Below are 26,003 nucleotides of genomic sequence, written 5' to 3' on the forward strand. Positions count from 1 at the left end.
TTGACATATTAGCCTGTTGAATTTACATGAGTATTTTGCAAGGTGTGGTGGTAATGGGGGGGGGGGGGGTGCCAACAGAACAAATAAACAACATTAAATCTCTCTTTCTCTCTCTCCCTCACACACACACACACACACACACACACACACACATACACACACACACACTCTCTCACACACACACACACACACACTTCCTCTCTCCCTCTCCTCCTGCGTGTGCAGCTCCAGTCGGCGTGCAGCGGCAAGCGTAAGCTGGAGGTGGACCTGCAGCAGCTGAGCCACGAGCACGACGAGCTGCAGGGGGAGCTGAGGGGCGCCAGCGACAAGATCAAGAAGGCCAACTGCGAGGTGAGACGGCCCCCACAGCACACTACTACCGTATGCATCGCAGTGTGCAACTGGGCCCCACAGCACACTACAGTACACGCATCGCAGTGTACAACTGGGCCCGTGCACAACCGAAAAACTGAGAGAGTACCCGCACTCTGTTGCTGCTGCTATGCTCCCGAAGTGATTTATTGACACAACGTTTCGACCAAAGATGGACTTCGTCAGGTCTACACCAGCAGCAACAGTGTGCGGGTACTTTTTCAGTTTTTTCGGTTTCCATTTGACTTTGCTTGCACCAGTAACAGTTGGATGTGCGTGCACTCTCTGTAACTCCAGTGCACAACTGAGACATTGAGATTATTGAGATTAATAGGGAATGTCTCATCCGTGAGATTAATGTGGTCGTCTTGGCTTTGGTAATACAACAGCTTTTTTTGTTTTTTTTTCTAAAGCCAAGAAGACATTCATTTCCTTGCTTTGTTTGAAAGGTGAAATACATTTAAAATAGACATTTCCTTGCCTTGCCTTGTTTGAAGGCTGAAACATAATGAAAGTAGCCATTTTCTTATCTTGCCTTGTTCAAAAGGTGACATGTATAAGTAAAGTTGCCTTGCCTTGTTTGAAAGTTGAAATGTAATTAAAGTAGCTGTTTCCTTGCCTTGCCTTGTTTGAAGGGTGAAATATAATGAAAGTAGCCATTTTCTTGCCTTGCCTTGTTTGAAAAATGATATACAGTCTATATAAGTTGCCTTGCCCACTCATCCTTGTTTGAAAGGTAAAATATAATTAAAGTAGCCATTGTGTTGCCTTGCCTTGTTTAAAAGGTGATGATATATATATATCAGTTTGTATATATCATATTTATTTATAAGTAAAGTTGCCTTGCCCACTGATCTGAGCGCTGTGTCTGTGTGCTGCAGGCGGCGCGTGTGGCCGAGGAGCTGCGTCTGGAGCAGGAGCACACGCTGCACCTGGAGAGGGTGAAGAAGGGCCTGGAGGCCCAGATCAAGGACATGAGCGGCCGGCTGGACGAGGCCGAGCAGATGGCCATGAAGGGGGGCAAGAAGTTCATCCAGAAGCTGGAGGGAAAGGTACAGTACAGTAACAGGCACCCGTCAATGAGTCAGACGACGGAGAGAAAGTTCCGGCTCTTCTCAGGATGAGGATAGTGATACCACTTAATTTCATTATGTTTGTCTATGTGGAGATGAACAGGCCAAAGAGGAACATCTACAGTTGTTTGTTTTTTGATTTTGTTTGTTATAGTATGTAGATGTAGAAGTTTGTTGACAATTCATTTACAGTTTTTTACAATTACTTTGCTACTATTTTCAGAACCTTAATGTCAATTTTCAAAACTCTAGACACAAAACTCAAAACGGTTATCACTTGTAACACAGGCCCTCTAATGTTCAAAACATTGGATCATACATTCACATCTTCAAAGAAATCTTGCAATTGCACAATCATTGGTTCAAAAAACAAATTTACTGTGAAATACCACTGAAACATAACTATAGATCACCCGCACACAAGCAACCGATAGTTTCATTGTGTCATTGTTCGTACAATCATTAGATATTGTAGAACAAAATAGGTGATACAGGTTTCATTATGGTACTACAGGAACAGTACAGTAAACACATCTCTGTAAAAGTACTGCAGTAGTAGAGAGAATACTACAGACACAGTGGAATCATTGATCAAAGTTTGTAATATATTGATGCAAAGTAAAAATAATTAGCTATGAAATAGAAAAGAAAAGACAGCCTGATGAAAATATAAAATATGAAAAATATATTTTTTTTTATATAAAGATATCAAATATTAGGCTACATCCATGGATATTGTAGTCTAATTGGTTCATACTCCACGCTAATTGGTGACAATGAATCTCGTTACAGTATCTTGAAACTTTCATGATTTACAGTAAACATGGAAGATTGTGTGTCTGTTTCGTGTTTCCATACAACTGCATAAGAGTAATGCAACAGTTACTTATCATTTTGAGCAGTTGTATCAATTGATAGTTAGATCATTGTAAGGAAATGAATAGACGTTCATTTGAAATGTAATGTGTGAATTGCCTTTTGAAATAGTAGTACTTTGATGTTAAGTTGTATCATATTGAACAGGTGAGTTTTGTTGAATGAACAAATGATCTAAGTTGTATGTGTATTGTATCCAAGCAATTGAGAAAAGGGTTAGAGTTTTGAAAAATGTGCATTTTGATCATTGGTTGTGAGTTTTGTGTCTAGAGTTGTGAAAAATGACATCAAGGTTCAGAAAATAGTAGCAAAGTGATTGTAAAAAACTGTAGGACTGCTTGCTGAAACACACAACTTAGTCCTTTCTTATTGGCAGTTTTTTTAAAAATTATTCATACATATTATAATTCATACTGTTAGTTCCCATATCACCTCTCTTTGTCATAAATGGGCAATTATTACAGTAGGTCTCTTTTCTGCGTTTAGTTTTTATTCACTCAGCACTCATAGTAAATGCAGGTTCATCATAATCAGTATGGATGGATGCTTCCTGGATAGTCAACCTATGACTCTGGCATCATTGGTGCCGGCGCTGTGCCCGTTTCGCCCACTGAGTGTGTGGGTTTTGTCCCGTTGCGCAGGTGAAGGAGCTGGAGCTGGAGCTGGAGACGGAGCAGAAGCGGCACGGCGAGACGGTCAAGACGCTGCGCAAGAACGAGCGGCGCCTGAAGGAGCTGCTGTTCCAGTCGGAGGAGGACCAGAAGAACCAGCTGCGCATGCAGGAGCTGGTGGAGCGGCTGCAGATCAAGATGAAGACCTACAAGAGACAAGTGGAGGAGGCGGTAAACAAGAGCGCTTTTTTTTGGTCGTCCTTCGATATCCGTTCTTCCTGTCGTTGTGAGGCAGAATTCACCAAGCATTGGATTGTTCACCCACTAATTAGGAACTAATTGTGAGCTTGGTTAAGACTGGTTATGAGAGGTTAATTTTACCCTGCTGATGATGTGACATTATACTCAGTACAAGGAACCACAGGCTCTTTTCGACTGGTCTGCATTTGGAACTTCCTCTCATTCTCCACAGTGCACGATGTGGTGACAAAATATATACTGTGGTTTGTCACCAGGGGTGGAAATTAAAATTTGAAAATGTGAAAAAGTATCAGCCAATAGCAGATTTCTGGTCAAATTTAATAGCCACTCAATGTTCAAATATGACTTTGTGTCTGAAATCTACCAGCCACTCTCACATTTTACCAGCATTTGGCTGGTGGCTGGTGCTTATTTCCATCCCTGTTTGTCACTATACAGTGTGTTGCACTGTGTAGTGAATGAGTAGATATTTTGAACACAGCCTTAGTCCATGAAGGTTCAGAGTTTCAGAGGGAGCCATGATAGAAGATGTTCCTCTGGACAGGTAGCATAAATACAAATTCATCAAATGGAGGGAATGTCTAAACGCTGTCTGTGTTGACGCTAGGAGGAGCAGGCCAACGTGAACCTGGCCAAGTACAGGAAGACGGTGCACGAGCTGGACGACGCAGAGGAGCGGGCCGACATCGCCGAGTCCGCGCTCACCAAGATCCGCACCAAGAACCGTGGCAGCTTCGGAAAGGGCTACTCATCCGTAAGTCTGAGAGAAAAGCCTCTGCCACTGATGCTCTGTTCTGCAGGATAATGCAGCATTGTGTCTTCACTTTTCAGTCTCCATCTCTTGTTTTTCACACAGTTTTACCATAGGCTACGTAATGTTGTCATATGATTCGTTTACATAAGAATATATAGAATACTTTATATTATTATTATTATATTATTACGGGGGGATCAGGGATACAAACACCATCATCCCATAGCACATCCAACGCCCACATGGACTTCATGTCCAGCCTGAGGTCATTTCTCTATCCCACTCCCCCATCTCTCCCTACTCATTTCCCCATCTACTCTCCACTGTCCTATCAATAGGTGGATTTACACGGACAGTTTCTTAGTGATCCTCATTCCGATTAAATTATTCCGAATGAGAAATACGTGTCATCTGTGTACATGGGGTAGGTTCTATTCCGATCAGGTGATCTCAAGCGCTCTGGAATCTTTTGATCGGAACATCTGTTGCAGCCTTGCTTTTTGCTTGAGAAGGCAACCTGACTGACCATACATGGCAGTTTAATCGAAATAAGAACGGAAACCACCACCCCTTTCGTTCCATTTAAAATTCTAATCGGATTGGCAGCTTTATTCCGATTAAGGTGTGTGTCATTTTCATTCCGATTGAGCCATTATTCTGATTCTAATCGGAATAAAAGTGTCCATGTAAGCCCAATCACTAAAAGCTCGAAACGCTAATTAATGCTGTTTAACTCTAAACGTTCTCCTGGTCCTCTCCTAGCCTGGGTGTCTCCTAGCCTTGCGCGCAATTTGATTCATACTGCTAAGGCAGCCTGGAAACTACCGCCCTAATTTTTGCCTCAGATAGAGGCATCACAGAACGCACTTGATAGACATCCCTGCCGCCCTAGGAACGGATCTGGGCATTTTTTTCAAATACGAGAAAATGAACGTTTGGTTGCCAGACCACGTCTCATTGAGAAGTGGTAGGCGCTAGCCAGGCTAGTCCTCTCCTGAGTTTGACCTCCACTTGTGTCTGGCTGTTGTAGGGTTACAGCACCCCTTACCCCGGGATGGTGAGGTCACCGAGCTCTGCAGGGTCAGAAGGCCGAGGGGAGAAGATCCTCAACGATGACGACGGCGAGTCGGTCAGCTCTCTCATCCCTGCCTATCTCAACTCCCTGAAGAAGCTCATGGTGGACTAGACGTCCAGTGTCCAGTAAGCCCCCAAACCATCTCAGACCAACAAAGCAGTGGGCGCTCTGAGTGGGTGACTAATATTTCAATTACTTGCATGAGTGAAACAAGTTCCAAAGTTTGTTTATGGAATGTCATAATTGTACGTATTATAATGTTTTTTTATTTTTATTTTACTTTGCAAGTAATTAGTACTGGTAATAGACCCCTGAAGTTTGCCTACAAAAGGGACCCAAAGCTGCCATCTTTGCTCATATAAGTAGATTCCGATCTCCTTATTTAGGAAGAGATGGTACCCAGATCTTCTTATATGGGAAAAGATAGCACCCAGATCTGGGCAAAGATGGCAGTGTTGGGTCCCTTTGTAGGCGAAATTCAGAGGTCCGGTTCGGAGGCACCATACTTGCCAAATAATGTGCATGAAAACAGAAAACTTTGCCAAATAAATATTTTATAACAAATTATTCCTAAAGCATTATTACAAAGATTATAACTATGGCCACAAATCCTTTATTAGAACATGTATTAGAAATTATCAGATACACTTATGTAAAAAAATATATAAATTCTATATATTTATATCAATTCAAATGCTATTCCAAAAAAAAGAAATACTAAAGCTATGAAAGTTTATCGCACATTGAATTCCAAGTACATTCCATGTTGTATTATTCAAGATAAATGTACTATTACTGGACCTTAAAGCTTCAGATGGGACTTCAAATGCTTTTGGGGTTTCAAGACATGAAATGTGTCTCAAAGTGGAAACTGTTCCACTTATGCCATTGCTTAAATGATGTATCAGTATTTTTTTGTCATTTAAAAGTATATAAATAAAAGATGCTTCTCAAATGATAAAACCTGCTTTCAGTATTTATTTTGGATCTAGATGAATGTAGTTGCATGGATAAATATATCATACAACTGTTGAAGAATATTAACTAACTTACTAACCAACCATAGCCTAGTGATTATATGCATGTGCAATTATGATGTGAACACAAATGCTAACAGAGGCAACACAGGTGTGGTTTTAAGTTTGAATTTAATCATTGTGTCTCCAGTATAAAGCAAAACCTGAATGCAGAACATTCTCTACTTGCTGTCTTAAAATGTACAGTTTCAAATGATATTATTGTTAAAGTTTCTATCAGAATCAGTTTGCAGGTAAAACACTTTTGCACATCAATAGGCATCAACATGAAACAGCCACAAGTACAATGGCAAGACCTGGCAATAAGAAGGAAAAAAATCAAGCTGATGATTTTATTGACACAAAACAGAAAAGAAAGGGATCCAGTTAAATATCAGAAGTGGAAGAAAACAGTGTTATTTCATTCAGTATAAAAATAGGCATTGCGTAAAATAAAATCAATATATTATCTGTACCTCTTCAATTTTATACATCTTGTCTTTTCTCACCCCTGAACACACAGCTGAACCAACTGTTTCCCGTGACAAACTGTTTCTTATCACAGACTGTCAACTAAATCTGAAATGAATTGATTGCTGGGTCAGATGTTGAGGGGATTGTTAATAATAGTGAAAAAGTTGAACACATTATTTGCCATGTTATTTCTCCTATGCTTGATGACTAGGAGAGGACTCTTTGAGTCTGACGTCACTAGAAGCCACAGAGTCAATACTGAGAGCACAATGATCCTATGAGATGACTCAAATGTCTCACCTACCAGACACAAGACTCAATACTCTTGATTTAGTATCACAGTCAAATACTTCATCTCATATTCACTAGAGCTTTACTCACTGTAAACGCTATCATCCTATTGTCGCTACAGTTCATTACTTCAGACTGAACAACAAAAACATGTCACTACAGTTTTTAATTTTGTAATCTCAGGGATTTGACTGGATTATGCTTCATTGTTTTCTATCATACTGATTTTCTCTTCTTTTTTCTATGTCAGACAGAGAAACTTGAAAAAGAATCCGGCAACTCAACGATAGAGAAATTACCATGGATGAGAGTGCACTTAACCAGACATAAATTAAGACGTCACCAAATGAAAATGGAGGAGGTGCTATATTTACAAAAGACGACCATGAAAAGGGATGATTTCACACGCCAGAACACTGAATGCAACCACACAGTAGCCGTCATGTGACATGACATGACTGTAGTCTTTCATCAAAACCATGTCATTATCCCAGGGAACACACACAAGTAAATTTAGGCCCAGCGTTTAAAGTGTAAAAAGGACGTTGCAAAAACTGCTTTTGAAAACAGTTTTGAAATTCCAATTTGAGGTCTTACGTTAAACAATACATTAATACGCAAGAGGGTTGTGAATGACACTGCAAAAACCTGTACGTGGGCACTGAGAAGGTGGCTAAACCGGTACCAACAACAGATCAATTCTTTTCCACCGTCATTTACCTTTGAAGGACATGTACAGTACAGACATAGACCGATGCATCACAAGTGGCCAAAGTATTTTAAGACATACTGAAATGGAAAAGGAGATGTTTAGAAGGCAATAACTCAATTTGGGAACTTCATATCACAACTGTGTTTGTGGCAGGCGTAAGGTAAGGTGACCTCGGAAGTGACCTTGGCAAGCGGGGGTGCATAATTCGTAAAAAATATTTTTGTTCACTTAATTTCAGTTTAGCAGCAGCTAGTACGTTTGTAAGACTTTTGAATGAATAAGCAAGGTGCTACACTGTTATTATATATGTATATATTCATAGCATCAGGAAAATAGTCTCTTCACCTTTTATCGTTTCCTCTAAGCTGTACAATGACGCATAGTTGTTCGTATTTATATATTTAGAGCGTATCCGTATTTTGTAGCGTTCCTCCTTATTTGAGAGCAGTCCTTTCTTCTTGAGTGGAATTCCTTGGATAAGGTTGTGCCCAAAATGTTCCCTGTAGGACCCTCCAGTGCCTTGGGAACGTCACAGTCTGAAAGGGGGGGGGGCGGGGGGGGGCACTTCAGCTAATAACACGTCATCGAACTTTGGCGGCTGAAGTGTTGGATTCGACCCTCCCACAGACCAGCACCTTCCACAAACGGCTTCGTCTCAGTCGTCCCCGTAATTCGTGCGTCGGGAGAGTCTTCCACCGAGGTTATGTTCCGACAGTACACGTAAAGGCTCCTGCCTTCATGTTTGTATGTGTGTGTGCGTGTGTGTGTGCGTGCGTGTGTGTGTGTGTGTGTCTGTGAGTGTCTGTGTGTGTAGAGGGGTCATATCTGCATGTCCACGGGCCGGACTTCCCCTGTCTTGTGCTCCTTGACCCACAGCTCTCGGTCTTTGGCAGGATCAACGCTTTGTAGCAGCTTGTCCACTGGCTCTATTGTCTGCATAGAACACAAACACAAGCACATACTGTAGGTGAGTACAGTGGGACAGGTAAGGGATAATCAACGACGCGCCGTGCGTTTATAGGAAAATAATGCACGTTCGAAGTGGTAATAAGGACCCGACGCCGCAGGCGGAGGGGACTTTACACTTCGATAAGTGCATTATTTTCCTATAAACGCACAGGGCGCGGAGTTGATTATCCCGCTTATACCACTGCTACTATCACTTTCGTTTATATTGCCGCTGTCTTAGATACAACATTGTTGTTTTTACCGTTACATTGACATTGGCAAATTAATATTCAAGTGTAATAAGCCCAAAAGTAGGGAACTACTTCATAGCCGTGCGGTATATAGAAAAATAATGCACGTTCCAAACAGCGCATCACAATAGGAAATTTGACCAAGCAGTGGTATAACAATCATTATCATGTGCAAATGACAATAATCACTCTTTATAGGAAACTAAAGGTAAACTACTGGGAAAGGTTGTTGATATTTGAGCAAAACAGACAATCAAATGACCCCCCTCTCTCCCCTCACAACCTACTTAAGCAACATGTTGATTGTCTAGAATAATGTATGCTTCTGTCAAGGCCCCTTCCCATTTAGAAAGCCAGGAGTCGGGCGCACAAATACCAGAATTCTTTTAGTGCACAAACTACATGGGCAGCTAGGGGATTGTGAGAATTTTGTAGATTTCAACAAAAAGTTATGAGTATTTGACAGATACTTTTTTTTTTTTACGATCAAGGACTGCACCTTTGATCAGGTTTAAGCCTCATTAATGTCAAATCATACCACAAGAAAGAGTTCCGCTGCCACCTAGTGGTGAATATATTAACATATTTAAATTATGATGGGAGGTATGGGGGCAGCAAAAAACAGTCCTTATCAAGCCATGGATTCCCTGAATTCATTACAGAAATAACAGTGTCTTGGTCATCGGTCAGATAGACACACTCACAAGGTTTGGGGTACATTGAGGTACAGATTTGAGATAGTTCTCGAAGGATTGTGTTGAACTCATTATTGTTTCTACCTGAAGAACAGGTGTAGCCGCTTCAAACCTTCATAGCGTAATATCCAGTAGATGATGATTGTGTCTGAATATAGTGGTGACTATTGTATATTGTTGAAGCAGCAGACTTACGCTTTGGTTGAACATGTCCGTCTCGTGCCGCAATGTTGTGTACTGACACAGGTGCTGTCGGATCATCTCCACCCTCTCTACCTCCAGTCGCTCCAGTTCCTGTGGGACAGTAGCATACAGTTATGTAAAACTGTAGGGATCAATTCCGCAAACACAGTAAACACAGAAAAGTGATAAAGTCTTAAATCTGCCCTGTTGGGAAAAGACACAAAACATGTGGAAACAACATGCAACACAATATGAGAACAAATGACAAATCTTTCTCTGGGATTTGTCGTCTTGGGAGAGATTTTTTGATGGGACAGTGTTGTGATTCACAGCCCTTTGTTTTCCAACAACAGATTCCAACTCTGTCGTGTCAACGTCACGAAAAATTCACATCAAACTGTGAGCAGCAGCAGGAGGCTTTACAGACTGTCAGCTATGAGTAACAATAACACAACAATAACAAACAAACAAACAGATTGTAATATTTGTGAAACTAGATTTCTTATCCACCCGTCTTGACATTTTACTCGATTATTATACCAAAAAGATTTGTTTTGTAAGAATGACTCAGAACGGAGAACAGAGCGTAAAAAAACAAACTTCAGAGGAGACTTCTCTTACCAAGCTCGTGGTGACCATCTCTTCAAACCATTTGGACTGAGACTGATTGTACAGGTCCACACACTTCATCAGCTCATCTCCTGGAAGGACACAGTAGAGGAGGTTATCGCCTTCCATCAGTTCTGATGTTATTGTGGATTTCTTACCACCCACTAGGGGGCGATAATGACCAACGTTTGTACTAAACCAGCTGATGCTTACTTTGAATGACATCATTACCCACTACAGACAATCCCTACTGTCAACAACATTTTATGCTTTAGTCTAGGCTATGGTGAAATATCTGGTTACAATTAAAATCAGTATATAAGCCTTTCATAACAAAGTGTTACACCTACACCATAACGTCAAATTGTATTTCTCTCAGAATTCTTGCCTGGCTGGAACATACAGCCTGTCCCACCCAATACAAGATATATTCCAGACCATTAAAAACAAAACATATGTTCATAGCAAATCAGACATCACATCTAACTAGCAATTCCGTCAGTCTGGAGTATCAGACTGACACTTTTCCGTTATCTACGAAGTGTCCGTTGCTCCTGCCTATAAAGCTCTGAGGGATAACGGCCCGGCCGGCTCTGTCTCTAGCTAGGCTAGCAGATGTGCTTTTTCACACCTCCTCCGCTTCTCTGCGCTCGCATACCACTCACAGCCGCTACTCAGCGCACTTCCTGCCTTGGCAGAGAGCTCGGACGCACAATACACATGCACATACGTCTCCTAAACAATGCTAAGCAGGGCAAATGGTGCACAGCTGTTGTTCTCGTCCCTCCTTCTCCACCACTATTTAATGATAACAGATTAGTATTACTTTGCCTCCCCCCCGCCCATTTAACGATACCCTGCTTGCAATTTTTGGGTGTATAGGGACTTAAAAGCAGACAAGAACAACAACAATTTCAGCCATTTACAGTGTAAAAATGGGAGAGGGGTTTTTGGACGGCGGGAGTAATGTTACTCTCTGGTCACTTTCTCTGTGTGCAACAACTCCACTCGGTTCTCAAGGCTGCATCTGTTTACACTCCAGAGTGCCGTCTCCAGTGCTAACCCCTCAGCGCAAGGTGAGGTAATATGTCTGGCTGTAGCCTCCCCCATAGGCCACTCACACACCCCCACACACCACCCTCCCCACGGCAACATGTGTTTGTGTTTCCAGACTCTCTCTCTCTCCCTCTGTCCCTCTCTCTGACTCTCTTTAACCTACCTTCCTCCCTCCCTCTCTTTCTCCCCCTCTCTTATTTCTCTCTCTCTCTTTCTCACACACTCTCTCTCTCCCTCTCTCTCTTTCTCTATGACTCTCTTTAACCTCCCTTCCTCCCTCCCTCTCTCCCCCTCTCTTGTTTCTCTCTCTCTCTTTCTCACACTCTCTCTCTCTCTCTCCCTCTCCCTCTCCCCTTCTCCTGACCCCAGCAGGACATGCCCCCTGATTAAAGCGCTCTCTGCTGGGCCAGTGGGGCGGCCCCCGGGTGGGAGCCCTGGGGAGAGAGAGAGAGAGAGAGAGAGAGAGGAGGCTGTACAGTCCAGCATGTGTGTGTGTGTGTGTGTGTGTGTGCGTGTGTGTGTGTGTGTGTGTGTGTGTGTGTGTGTGTGTGTGTGTGTGTGTGTGTGTGTGTGTGTGTGTGTGTGTGTGTGTGTGTGTGTGTGTATTGGAGCCCTGGGGAGAGAGAGAGAGAGAGAGAGAGGAGGCTGTACAGTCCAGCAGCGCTGTGAGAACGGCTCAGCCACTCAGGCCCAGCTCAAGACCCTGGACACACGCATGCACGTACACACACACACACACACACACACACACACGCACGTGCGCGCACGCACTCACACACACACACATACACACACACTCACACGTGTGCACACATGCGCACGCACGCACACACAAACGCATACACACAGGTGCGTGCACACACTCACACATGCACACACATACAAACAAACACACACACACACACAGACGCACGCACGCACTCCAATACAAGCATGGAGCACACACACATACTCACGTGCACAAACACACACACACACACACACACACTAACACACACATGCACGCACACACACACACACACACACACACACACACACACACACACACACACACACATACACACACACACAATCTCATACTAATGCGTATGGTTACAAGGGAGCCATAAATACACTGTGTCACGAATATGCACTTATGGTGGAATCGTTTGACTGAAAATGATTCTCCTCTTTGCCTGGTCAAGTTTCTCTTCTTTGCATGTGGTTCCGTTTCATTGAGAGCTTCAAATGACAATCCTCTGTTGGCCGAGTAACGGATCCATGACTTGCTCTAGAACCCTCTCCCATAATAACAAGCCACTGAGAGACTCGTAATGCATTCGAGTGGGCCGTTTGAATGGGTATACCAGTCCAAGTACTTTAAAACGAACCTCGGCCTGAACTCACTGCGGTTCTTTTTCGGAACACTTTCTTTTCGGGGAACTCTCTTTTTTATCAGGTCAGCCTCCGAAAGTCTCAATGATCCTAGCAACTAATCTACCTTTGCGCCAGATACTATTACTCAAGGAACAACAACAAAAAAAACCCATCAGATATTTTCCAGCCAGGTGAAATTCCGACATTCTGCCAACGCGGTAGCCACCTCCTATAATTCTTCAGCATTTTTCTCACAGCACAGCCAGTTGGTCGTCTGGTGCTGTTTGTTATTTAAGGCTCGGGTCATGGCGCTCAACTGCCCGAGGATGACTCACCTGCTTGCGTGGATTTCCTGCGAGCTTTCTTAATGTCCTCCTCGATCTTGGAGCTCAGCTTGATTTCCAGCTGTTGGGTCTTGACTTCGAGATCTTTCTGTCGGTCGGCGAGGGCCTTTCGGGCCTAACACAAAAGAGAGAGAGAACGAGGACAAATTCGTTTTAATAACCGGCATAACGAATACCTTTCATTTCACTGATGTGGACGTGGCTGGTCTCTCTGCTGTGACTAACACGCTGTGATGTAAGGGCCAAGTCGGGGGTCGAGGACTCCGACTCGTGTTCAGGCCCAGTCTGGCCCCGACCGACAGCAAACATGTGTTGGATCGCACGGCTCACATGGGCTTTAAAAACGACGCCAAGACCCCCCCACCCCCCTCCACCTTCACGCTCAACTACTTTAAATTAATCATGTTAGTCGGGCCGGTGTGTCACGCAATCTCCTTTCACACCTTCTGACCTCACCGGACAATTGTGTCATTTGTTAAGAGTGAAATGGCAATCCGGGGTGATTACATGCTCCACGTCAAAGTCGCGAGTGTGTGGAGGGCACCTGAGCCGATCTGCTTATTTATAGAGCCAGTGGGGGGGGGGGGGGCTCCTGAGATGGGAGATGGCCCACTGCTTCGGAACAACACCCTGGAATCTCAATAATTCATGTGAGGGGGGATTCTTGACATTCTAGAAGAGCAACCTGGGGAAGGGCAGAGTGCGCTCGGTCGCCCGGGTTACGGCTCTCTCTGAAAATCTCAAATCGCTGAGAGACGGCTGGAAATGCAAAAAAAAAAAAAAAAAACACTGGGCTGATGTCATGAAGGCTTCTTTTAGAAGTTACCGAAGGGGTGAAATAGAGGAACGTTACCTTTTCGACGGCAGCGTAGCGGCTGGCTAGCTGTTTTCGGAGGTCGGCGATGTGGTGGTCGAACTTCTTCATGTCCTTCTTGAAGTTGTCACGAAAGGTGAGGAAGGGCTTCTCCACCTCACTCTGCAGCTGAAATCAGAGAAGCCAAATTTATCTCCGACCGCAGCCATTTGGAACGACTAAGCAGCTCCAGATTTTGGAAATAGATATAATAGGGAACACCTGGGAAACGTTTCCCGTCTGCTCCACCAGATGATTCTTAACCTAATTCTAGACGTTAATGTGAAGCATTTCACGCCGTCTAGGAAATAATTCACAATATTCCAAGAGAGATATTTGTATTGGGTTCATGCATTTTTTAATTTAATTAACTTATCCAAATGAGTCATGGGGTTATCTGGGACGAACCCCCCAGCAGATTAAGAGGCCTAGTGTCTATGGAGAGTTTGTGTTGTAACTTAAGTGCCATTACCTCACAGCCTTGGGTAACTGTGAGGATCTTCGTTTGCGCTTTCACTGCCAGGGTCTACAGAGACAAGTGTGCTGAGCACATCTGGTCCGACGTCTCCTTGTGTGCTTGTGTGTATACATACTCGCCACCCCCTCAACCCTCAACCCTCCTCCCAACACCCCCCCCCCCCTCCTTTTCCCTCCGTCCAGCTGTGTTCCAGAACTTTCCTCTCGGCCAAGATAAACCTACACGTCTCACAGACAAGCAAACCGTCTCACACTGTGGTGGCAGGAAGGCCTACAGGTTTTTCAGCACTGCTTAAATCAAATAAAAAATCTCAATTTCTGCATTTTATGAAATGTGTGTAAAAGCTCGCAGGCTCGTAGTGAAATTTCACTGGGCTACGCAAATGTATTTTTATCCCTGCTGTGGCGCAGAACATATTACTCGCTGCCGTGACTTTACTCACACATTTAATGTCAAATTCAAATTGCAATTTTAACAGCCATGACACCATTTACAGCCGAATGGAGAATTTCATCACATCTGTCTTAAAAATAGCCAGCCTTTTTTCCACAGTGAAAATGACCAGACTATTGAGCAGCAGTCCACTTGTAATAACAGCAAAAGGTTATCATTGGCCTATTTGCATCACAAAAGGCTCACTTCACTTCAACACCACCCATGTCAAGTGAGTGGGTTCTAACACAAAAACATAGTAGAGGACACCATCAAGGAGACACAGTGCATCCTAATTAGTCTTCAAGGAGACGAGCGAGAATAAATATTAAGTGGGGCTCTCTAATCCCCAATCTACACCCCCCCCCTCCCCACAGTCACACACACACACACACACACACACACACACACTCCCTTATCCCTCCCCTAACTTAGCGCCTCTACTCACCTTGGAGGAGAACTTGAGGTGAACTTCGGCCTCGTCGGCCAGGCTCTGCTTCAGCTGGGCCCAGGCCTCTCCCAGAGTGCTGCAGAAGACAGATAGGGGCTTAAGCGTAAGAACCTCTTCCCTCTGGAGGGGAGCCTATCAGAGGGCAGCGCAAGGTCAGCTCTGCACCGCTCCGCTCCGTTTCGCCTGCACCGGGACGCCCCCGCACCGCGCAGTGCTCCGAGGAGGCCAGGCGGCGGACTTGGGAAGTGGACTTATTCAACACAGTGTGAAGAGGGGAATGGAGAATGCTGTGGGAGAGTGTGTGTGTGTGTGTGTGTGTGTGTGTGTGTGTGTGTGTGTTTTTTTTTAAAAGACCTCTGAGGGTTGTATAACTGAACTCCCCCTCTTTCGGTGGAGGCACTGGACTCCTTCACAGAACACATTTCAGGAAATTCATTTTCATTCAGGAAATGATGATTCAGGAAATTCATTCATCTTTATTTAAGATAGATAGCTAGAAAGCGTTCATAAAGGTTCACAGTGATTGACTTAAGCCTAATATGCACCTATTTATGGTCGTCACGGCTACACAGCCTTTTGATGTTATTGTATACTGTAGTTCTTTACATCTTGAAATATTAGAATGGGTCACAGGTTAAGCGTTACCAAAAAAGTCTTCTAAATGAAGATGGACTATGGCCTTGCTCTCACAGTGGTGTGTCAATCCTTAACCACAGGACCCTTTGCACAGATTGGCTCTTCTTGCTGGGCCAGGCCTAAACAGTGACTAAGTGACCGCGCAGTGACTGGACATAGACGTAGTGACACAGACATAACGGTCCATCTCACACACTTGTGATCTATTGCTGGACCGTCCCAAACATTCGCAGGATATTTATTCAAAGACAATAAACTGCGGCAGCACATACATACATGTACATACCGAACACTCAGACGTATACACACACACACACACACACACTCAGACGTATATACACACACACACACACACTAGTCCTGTTCTTCCTGAAGGTATTGCGTCACAGGCCACATACTGTACTGTAAGCTGACATACATTCCCTTTCACTCCAACAACTCAAACCCTATATCACAAACGTACATCGGCGGCGATGACAACAACTCCAGTCCTATGATAAAGAATAATATGCATGGATGTAGCATTTATCACGCATCATGCATGTTTTATAAAGCACAATCAGAACGACCATATGGGAGATCTGTGATTCATGAGCTATAGCATACACAGATCCATATGTGCGTGCTGACACGCATCAGCCAGGCTTCCCCCCCGGGCCGGCGTCAGATCAAACGGGGGGGCTTTTTGAATGGGTGCCGCGCACACAGCGCGGTGGAATGCTGTTCTACTGACTTCCAGCACATTCTTCTTTTGGCTGCTTATCGCCGGGCCACAGGCGCGCGCGCGCACGTCCCAAATCAGGAAGGATACCGTTCATAATGCCAGCCTTTAACCTTAACTTAAGTGTGCGCTTTCAATAGCCTCAGAGTTTTTCTTTCAAGAGTTCAGTAACTGTCAAACTTAAAAAAAAAAAAAAAAAAAAAAAGTCTGACGTGCTTCACAATACATCACCACAACAAAAGCCACAGTGATTCAGAGCTTTTTTTTTTTTTTTTTAGATGACCTTTCTATCGCACGGTTTCTATGGCGACGGTCTAAAAAAAACACCAAATCACACAAAAAGTGTCTCTGCGGCGAATTGAACGTCTGTTTTTTTCTTTTCTTTTCCCCGTTCTGCGGATCGTGTCATCATTCAGCTGTGGGAGAGAAGAGGAGCACCATCAGGGGCTTGCTGTCCTGTCCTGTCCTGTCCCGCCGCTCCCCCCCCAACAATGGAGCCTCTCCTGATGCAGCCCCAGCACAAATGGCAGATTCAGGAATAAACAAGCGGTTCTGGGCATGAACGTAGGAGCCGGCCAACAAAACAGCCGATTGTCTCTGCCCCGCAACAAAACCAGGGGGCTAGGGGGGGTCTGGTGATGGGGGGGGGGGGGGGGGGGGGTGGAGGGGTGGATAGTGGACGGGGCGGGGAGGCAGTGCGGGATAATACGAGCATTGTGTTGTGTCTCTGGGAATGGGTGGGCCCACGACTGTGGCATAATCTAGATTCTATATGAAACAATTAGCCTTCTCTATCAAACGGGTGTGGTGGTGGTGGTGGTGGTGGGGGGGGGGGGGGGGACGGTCACACCACAGTTACGTGTCACCTTTACACACTGGACTCCAATGCAAACACAATGCATGGGAGTCAGTGGGGCTTGATTGCCCTGCTTGGTTTATAGGTAGATCTAGCCCATTTCTGTGTACTGTTCAGCCTCTTTAAAGCCACCCATAAAAAGGCACATTTGATGTCTAACAGCATAATGGATGCAATATGCCGGGTGCTGCTGCTGTTGCCTTAACGCTTTTACACTTAGCCGAGCCTAAACACTTTTGCGAGTTGATGTAAACGATGACAGATTTGGTATTAAGGGGGCCAGGGCTTTGGCAGAACGCGCAGGTTTTTTGTTTCGGGAGACAGACCGTGCTCGACTCCCTTCTCGTTTACGGCTCTCCACTCGTCGAGGCCATTTCCAGGCCTTTCGCTCCGCTCGCCCGCCCGCTCCGCTCCCAAACATGAGGTGTCCTTATGCGCCTCAAAAGTCCCGACTGCAACCCAAGCGCATTCCTGCCCCGTCCGCGATGATTTCATACGCACTTCAAAAGGGAGGAGACGCATGTGTCAATTCTGATGGAGATCGGCCGTCTTTTTTGAACGTGTGATCTTCCATCACACACACACACACGCTTGCACACACACACGCGGGCGCGCACACACACGCACGCGCGCGCACACACACACGCACATGATGACTCACAGGTGGAGAGAGAGAAACGCTTCCCTCTTTCACACAACTGGACACAAACGGGGTGACGTTAGTAGGCTGCAGCAACACACCCAGGTTTCCCTGCTCATCAGCACATTTTCTAGCCCACAGGGGAACACGTCACACACACACACACACACACACACACACACACACACACTCATACTCATTCCCAGACAAAAGCCACGGCTAACCATCACCTCTTTCACATCTCTAATGCCCATATTAGTCACAGGTCACAGACATGTTAGGAGAACCGCGTCGGCTCGAGCAGACTGTGAGAACAAAACAGGGAGAAGAGCCTTGTCTCGTTATTAGCACTGCTTTATATAGCTATTGCTCTTGTGGGACTGCGGCTTATCCCCGGAGCTGTGTTGGCGGGCGGAGGGGGGTGGGCGGTGGTTGTGATGGTGCTGGTGGGGAGGGGGTTCAGTCTTACCCTTCTTCCTGCGCGGCTAAGGGAATCTGCGACAGCTTGGAGAGATTCTTGGCGTATTCCTCCTCGATCTTGATTCTGGGAGGATAAGAAATAAAACAAGCAGACAAAAACAAGAACAGGGGGTTGTCACTGAAGCTTGATGCAGAGTGTCAGTCGCAAAAACAACAAGGTGTAATATTTTTGAGATTCCTTCTCTATCAAAAGAAACAAAAACTAAAAAAAAAAAAGATTTTCTCTTGAGTGTCTTGGGTGAGTTGAGGTGAATGGGGAACGGTCTACGACGACACAGAGGGAGCATGTTCACAAAGTCGTGGGGGTCAGATTCACATCCTCTGCATCTCCCCCGTTGGCCCTGAGGGGTGGCTGACCCCTTCAGAGTGACCCCTGGCCAGTGAAACGCCACCCACCCCCCAGACTCACACAAGCTCAGCCTTTCAACGCCCAACCGCTGGGAGTTGCAAGAGCAGTACAGGGCCATTCTCAGAATATTGGGCCAACTTGCAAACTCAAGTCACAGAGCACTCACTCACTCACTCACTCACTCGCTCGCTCGCTCACTTGAAAAAGACCTCAAAACATCTCTTTCGCATGTGAGAGGGAGAAAGAGAGAGCGGGAGAGAGACAGAAAAAGAGAAAGAGAGAAGAAGAAGAAAAGTCTGTTTAATGTTTAATGAAACAAGGGAAGTGGATAGCAGTGACCGTTGCCACAGCGCTGTTTTCATGGCAACGTGAAGGAGAAACACGAAATAGATAGAAATAAGGGATGTTGTGCAATATCTGAGATGCATAGGACATCCACCCCCATGCTGAGTGCATTTTAGCAGAAGTCCACAGAGTATTACAACATGTGGTGCGGAGCATCACAAAACGCTCCGGAAAAAAATAAATAAGATTCTCTCTTTTTTTTATATGCAATTGATCCATCATTGAGAGCATTGTTTTCTCCAGACTTCATGCTAGAAGATTAAACATGCATTTATGCACAACCACATCATATAATGGAAAGCATTAGAATGTTGAAACTATGGAGGAGGTTCTGTAAGAATTGTCATGTTGTATTTTCTGAGCACAACTCATTTAACAGAACAATATTGATGATGTTGGCCAGCAAACTGTACTGCAGCTTCAATTAAGCTCTACACAGTGAGTAGGAGCTAAAGAAGAAGCTTGAACCTGGTGTTCATTTATACTTCAGAAGTAGTGCTAAATGACTTCTGTCCGACGATAATAGAACAGCGATCTTACTGTCGGACAAATGTCATTAAGCGCTATTTCTCGAGTATACTGTAAATTCACACCAGATTCAAGTTCTGCCTGCAGAGTTCCATGTAGCAGTAGCAATAGCAGTAGCACCAGGAGAAGCCGTTGCAGTGAGTTGCATCTTCTCACCTCTCCCGTATGAACTCGGCCATCTCCTTCTGCATCTGTTTGCCCTTGAGCTGTTTGTGGAGCAGCACCTCGAAGCCGGACACCGACGGGTTCCCCTGGGGGTCCTTCTTGTCTGTCTGGGGCAGAAACAGGTAGAGGAGCAGAGGATGACTGGGGAGATATGTGCATATGGAGACACGCCATTTTTTTTTTGCGGCTGGCTGAGGATTCGGTGTTTATTTTTGATCAAACAACTGACAAAAGGGAGCCTAGAATGCTGTTGATTATGTGGGGTGAGAGCATTCTCAGAAAATGCAACAAACTAAGATTATGCAGACATCGGCGTCAGGAAGACAGTCGAGATAAACACCCGTCCATTCATTTATACACTTATTTCATCGTTTCGAGATAAATAGTCGTAATAAACATGTCTTCATCTTTAGAGAAGTGAAAGGAGGTTTATTTATGTAGCATATTACAGACACAGAGAGGCAATTCAGGTTACAACATACTTGGGACAAGAGCTTTGTGGCCAGATTTGAGTTTGACTAAGGATCAAGATTGTTTCAACAGTGCAATTGTTGTATTATACAGCACTTCACTGAGGTAATGTGTTTGGAAGTTAGATTTTTACTTATGTACGTACATTTCTTTTTGTGTGGGTATACTGTATATGCACGCTCTCCTCCCCTCTCCCTCTGTGTGTGTGTGTGTATGTGTATGTGTATGTGTATGTGTATGTGTATGTGTCTGTGTCTGTGTGCGTGTGCGTGTGCCTGTGTGTGTGTGTGTGTGTGTGTGTGTGTGTGTGTGTGTGTGTGTGTGTGTGTGCGTGTGCGTGTGCGTGTGCGTGTGCGTGTGTGTGTGTGAGAGAGAGAGTGTGCGTGTGTGTGTGTGTGTGTGTAGCTGTTCTCTGTGGTCTGGATGGTCATCCCTTACCCAAAAATAGTCACAGTAACTCCACTCATCCGGTTTCAGCAACTGCTGCTCAGCCATGTTGAGAGGCAGTGGGAACGTCACGCAGTTGATCTGCACAAGAGACCGTCACATACAGTTGAGTGAATAACAAAAACACACACGTATTTATGTTACACTATTATGCACTAACTAGGAATACACTGCTGATGGGCTCTGGGAGTGATATGGAACCAAAAACAATCTACATTAAAAGGTATCAGTACTACGTGCATTATTTTGTATTATTATGGGCTAGAATATCTAATCAGCAGGGGTGTGAGAATGTGTAAGGTTTGAGCGTATGAGAGTGTGTGTATGTTTGTATAAATCACAGAGCATCCTGACACTTCACCACAAAATGATCAGCGAGCGTGAAGGGGACGATTTATAGGCTAATAATTACACTGCCAGCTTGTTTAAGCTGTAGGTCTGAATGAGCTGTGGAGTCGAGACACATGCCACTATCACCTGACAGCACCATACATCTCTGCAGTCAGGTATTTATACAGCGCACTTCATGCACAGGGGTCATTCAATGTTATTCACGAAACAGAAACAAAAGCAAAGAGTAATAGTACATAAAAGCATAAAAGGGCAGCAGTTAAAGAACAGTTTAAAAAGTAAAGTACGTCATATAATTAAAGAATGATTTAAAAGAAAACATAAAAGACAAAAGGTAGAATAATTAAAAAACAGATTCAGAATTTGGAACTCAATGATAACAGGAAGTACACCTGATCAGTTAGTAGAAGGCATCTGAGGACATTTAGGTCTTAAGTCTAGATTTAAAACAGACTACAGCTGAAGTCTTTTTTAGGTCGTCCGAAAGTCGGTTCCAGAGCTGAACCACATAGCAGCCAAAAGCTGCTTCACCATGTTTATTTCTAACAGCGGGTTTTACTAACAGGGTTTTCTCCTGAGACCTGAGACCATAAGTTTGTAAAGTGTAGAGTAAGGACCCATCAAACTCCACACAGAACATGTGTGTGTGTGTGCGTGTAGGTAGGTGTGTGTGTGTGTGTGTGTGTGTGTGTGTGTGTGTGTGTGTGTGTGTATGTGTGTGTAGGTAAATGTGTGTGTGTGTGTGTGTATTTGTATAAATCAACATGCATCCCGACATCCACACTATCGATCACAGTACTGATGGAGCACCAGCACCGGTATGATTTATAACCTAATAAGCGCACTGGCCAGTTCGCTGGCTCTGGCGGCCGGTCAGCAGACAGGAGCTCATCGCTGGGTTTGGAGGCCAGAACAGGGGCTGGCGTGTGTGTGAGACTGATGCTGTTTATCTGCCCCTGACACCAGGGCCGGAGACGACAGCCCTGTGGAGGGGACCGTCCTCTCGCTTGTGTGTGCAAGGTCACTGCAACACTCCTGTCCAGCACCACTGCCCACACGCCTCACAACTGCCCCCACAACACGCGTGCTATTTTATTCAACTGCCCCCACAACACGCGTGCTGTTTTATTCAACTGTCCCCACAACACACATCTGCAGTGTTATTTTATTCAACTGTCCCCACAACACGCGTGCTATTCTATTCAACTGTCCCCACAACACACATCTACAGTGTTATTTTATTCAACTGTCCCCACAACACGCGTGCTGTTTTATTCAACTGTCCCCACAACACACATCTGCAGTGTTATTTTATTCAACTGTCCCCACAACACGCGTGCTATTCTATTCGACTGTCCCCACAACACACATCTGCAGTGTTATTTTATTCAACTGTCCCCACAACACACATCTGCAGTGTTATTTTATTCAACTGTCCCCACAACACACATCTGCAGTGTTATTTTATTCAACTGTCCCCACAACACGCGTGCTATTTTATTCAACTGTCCCCACAACACACATCTGCAGTGTTATTTTATTCAACTGTCCCCACAACACGCGTGCTATTTTATTCAACTGTCCCCACAACACACATCTGCAGTGTTATTTTTATTCAACCGTCCCCACAACATACGTCTATAGTGTTATTTTTATTCAACTGTCCCCGCAACATGCGTCTATAATGTTATTTTATTCAACCGTCCCCACAACACACATCTACAGTGTTATTTTATTCAACTGTCCCCACAACACAACACACGTCTATAGTGTTATTTTATTCAACCGTCCCCAAACACACATCTACAGTGTTATTTTATTTAAATGTCCCCACAACACGCATCTGCAGTGTAACTTTATTATAAAGCAGTTAGGTCCAGTCACACTATTTCTTCATTTCTCATTGGACAATAGACATTCTGTGAGTGGGGCTATCCTATGCTCGAATCACAACCGGATGGATAATCCTTACCAACATCACACTCACTCATGTCATATTGCTGAGTTAACCACCACAGAGCCACATAATTGTGTCGCTATACAGTCCGTTTCGTAAGTATTTGGACAATGACACAATTTGTGCAATTTTGCCTCTGTACACCACCGCAATGGAGAACAATCAAAATACAGTACAGTGTAGACTTTTAACTTCAATTCAAGGAGTTTAACAATTCCACCACCCCCACCCCACCCCCCAAAAATAGCCCCATGTTTAGATAGCCCCATTCCCAAATAAATTGTTTTTTTATGTAATCAACAGAACATAATATTGATGGCTCTCCTCCTAATCTAATCTCCACCTATTAACAGCGGAGTAGATATCGTTCTCTAAAGTCACTGCAGACAAATGCATTCCACCTACCAGACTGCATACTGTATAGTCATGATTAACTGGATGGCCATTGGCAAGAGATGAACTCTGATTGGCGGTATGCCTGAGAGAGGAAGTAATGAGAGGATTTCTTTACTTATCTCTTTAGCCATCCAGTGATGTATGGGCATCACAGCCACGTTCTATTTTAAGTAATGGTTAATCATTAGTACTGTGTGCTTAATCATTAGTAATGGTGTAATGAATGGTTATAGGCTTGCAGCAACCCCTGTTTTGTCACCATAATAAGGTAATAGTCAGGCTTGCCTTCCATACTGTAGGACATGTCTGGCACTCAGATCTCTCTCTCTCTGACTCACTCTCATTTACTTAAAATAGACCATAATCTTTCAGCATAAAGATACTGTTAACCATAGCTGCTAAATAAAGCTATGCATGTGATAATAAGCGGTTTGCTGCAAGAAAAAACACAACAGCTGAAACAAAACAAAACAAAAAAAAAACACTTTAAGGTGTTTAGGTCACATTCTTCCTTAATAAGCCTGAGTCTATCTGTTTCTAAAATCAACCCTGTACAGACAACTCATTTGTCTGAGGAGGATTTAATTAACTGAGGTTGCTGATAGTTTTACAGATAGCCTGCAGCAGTCTGGCCTCGTGGAATCACCTGGGTATTTTATGATAATGTGTTTCACACAGACACGCGCGCGCACACACACACATGTGTGTGCGCACGTACGCACACGCACACACACACACAGAAACACACATACACAGACACAGACACAGACACAGACACAGACACAGACACACACACACACATACTGACAAACACAGACACAGACACAGACACACACGCAGACACACACACACACGTGTGCACGCACGTACGCACACACACACACACACACACACACACACACACACACACACACACACACACACTGATGAGGTGCTTAGTGGTCGCCTCAGGATCAGTTAAATCCACTGGCACTGAATCATGTATTGTTGGGCTAATTGGCTCTGATTCATCAGAGCAACTGTTGAGTTGATGTCTGTGGAGGAGTGGGTGAGTCAGAGTGGACCAGTAATAATATGAAGAAATTCATTAATTTCATATAAGACACATGAGATAAGTGGGATATGATTTAAAGGTGTCGGGACAGATTGTTTGGGGGAAGAATGTTTTGGTCATCGTGGTTTTTGGACCGTCTCTCCGTCTCTACTGTTTCGAGACAAAGGAGCGCTTTGAGTCTTTTATCAGAGGGTCAGTCATTTTTCTCTGTGCAGAGTGCTGTGACTTGACATTTCACAATCAAGGCATTGTGGCACTGTAGACAGCCTCCCCTCAGACGCGGACCTGGTCTCGCCTGGAGGATGAATCACTATAACATCAAATGTGAAAAACAAACTATTCTGACACAGGTGTGCTTTTTTGAAATAAAAAAGAGAAAAGAGTGTCTTTGGTAATGGCTGATGACATCTCTCAGGCTAGGACATATCAAAGGCTTCGAAGAGTGTTTAGTTTGACGGCAAGTCACAACTGTGAAATCCCAAGCACATTTTACAGACTGCTAACAACAGCAAAATCTGTATTGAGCACAAAACAACCTTCAGTCTCTGTGTATAGATTCTGTGCTCACCAAAACATAATGGAAACCACACACACCAATGTCACACACACACACACACACACACACAAACACACACACACACACACACACACACACACACACACACACACACACACACACACACACACACACACACACACACACGCACAGAGACACACACACACACACACACACACACACACACACACACACACACACACACACACACACACACACACACACACACACACACACACACACACACACACACACACACACACACAACATTACATTGGCCAAACATGGGAAACCTACTGTCTCCAGTCTGTTTATAAACAATGGGCCAAATGTGTATCCAGTATTGGGTCATAACTACATGCAACTATGGCAAATTACATAAGAACATATGCCAGGAAAGTCAGGACAACATAACACAAGCTATACTTATATAGCTGAGAAAAAGCTGAAAAACCTCAAGACTACTCCATGACAACAAAACACAGGAATTATACCATGTCTCCATCTGTAAGCAGATCTGTACAGTACGTCTCAGCCCACATACTGTACTTTAAATAAAGTAGAATTAGCAATATTTCAGCTGTCGTGACACATACTAAACGTGTCTGTAAAAATACCTACTAAGCCTGACCGTACTAAAACTTTCATGAAACTTTCCACATTGAGAGTGACATTTCATGATGTAATTGCATTATTGAATTTGAATGTGTTATAGTACAATAGGTCCTGTGCATACATACTGTACTATCATGCATCTAAACTACTCCACAGCTGAGATATTTTCAACAATGTAATATCAGTTACTTTTATTTTATAACCACATCATGGTTCATTGTAGCTGGCCAGTCATAACAAAACAAACAGACTGGACAAATGTGAC

At 44.2% G+C, this 26,003-nt stretch overlaps 2 protein-coding genes across 2 annotated transcripts in view; one reads left to right on the top strand and one right to left on the bottom strand.

Annotated features, from left to right (window-relative positions):
* LOC134069925 (myosin-16) overlaps positions 1–5,979 on the top strand; it is a 52,073-nt gene extending 46,094 nt beyond the window's left edge. The window contains exons 19-23 of the mRNA XM_062526070.1: positions 226–351; positions 1,254–1,424; positions 2,963–3,163; positions 3,801–3,947; positions 4,978–5,979. Of these exons, the coding sequence (XP_062382054.1) occupies positions 226–351; positions 1,254–1,424; positions 2,963–3,163; positions 3,801–3,947; positions 4,978–5,133 (801 nt within the window). The 3' untranslated portion in view covers positions 5,134–5,979. The remainder of the gene's footprint in view (positions 1–225; positions 352–1,253; positions 1,425–2,962; positions 3,164–3,800; positions 3,948–4,977) is intronic.
* Positions 5,980–6,153: 174 nt separating this feature from the next.
* The window catches only part of LOC134069926 (growth arrest-specific protein 7-like), a 43,908-nt gene continuing 24,058 nt past the window's right edge, over positions 6,154–26,003 (bottom strand). The window contains exons 6-14 of the mRNA XM_062526071.1: positions 20,801–20,890; positions 19,883–19,998; positions 18,494–18,568; positions 15,169–15,247; positions 13,811–13,939; positions 12,949–13,072; positions 10,214–10,293; positions 9,605–9,703; positions 6,154–8,448 (exon numbers count right to left, since the gene is read on the bottom strand). Of these exons, the coding sequence (XP_062382055.1) occupies positions 8,335–8,448; positions 9,605–9,703; positions 10,214–10,293; positions 12,949–13,072; positions 13,811–13,939; positions 15,169–15,247; positions 18,494–18,568; positions 19,883–19,998; positions 20,801–20,890 (906 nt within the window). The 3' untranslated portion in view covers positions 6,154–8,334. The remainder of the gene's footprint in view (positions 8,449–9,604; positions 9,704–10,213; positions 10,294–12,948; positions 13,073–13,810; positions 13,940–15,168; positions 15,248–18,493; positions 18,569–19,882; positions 19,999–20,800; positions 20,891–26,003) is intronic.

Source organism: Sardina pilchardus, chromosome 22 (genome assembly GCF_963854185.1).
Source record: "Sardina pilchardus chromosome 22, fSarPil1.1, whole genome shotgun sequence".
Taxonomy (NCBI): domain Eukaryota; kingdom Metazoa; phylum Chordata; class Actinopteri; order Clupeiformes; family Clupeidae; genus Sardina; species Sardina pilchardus.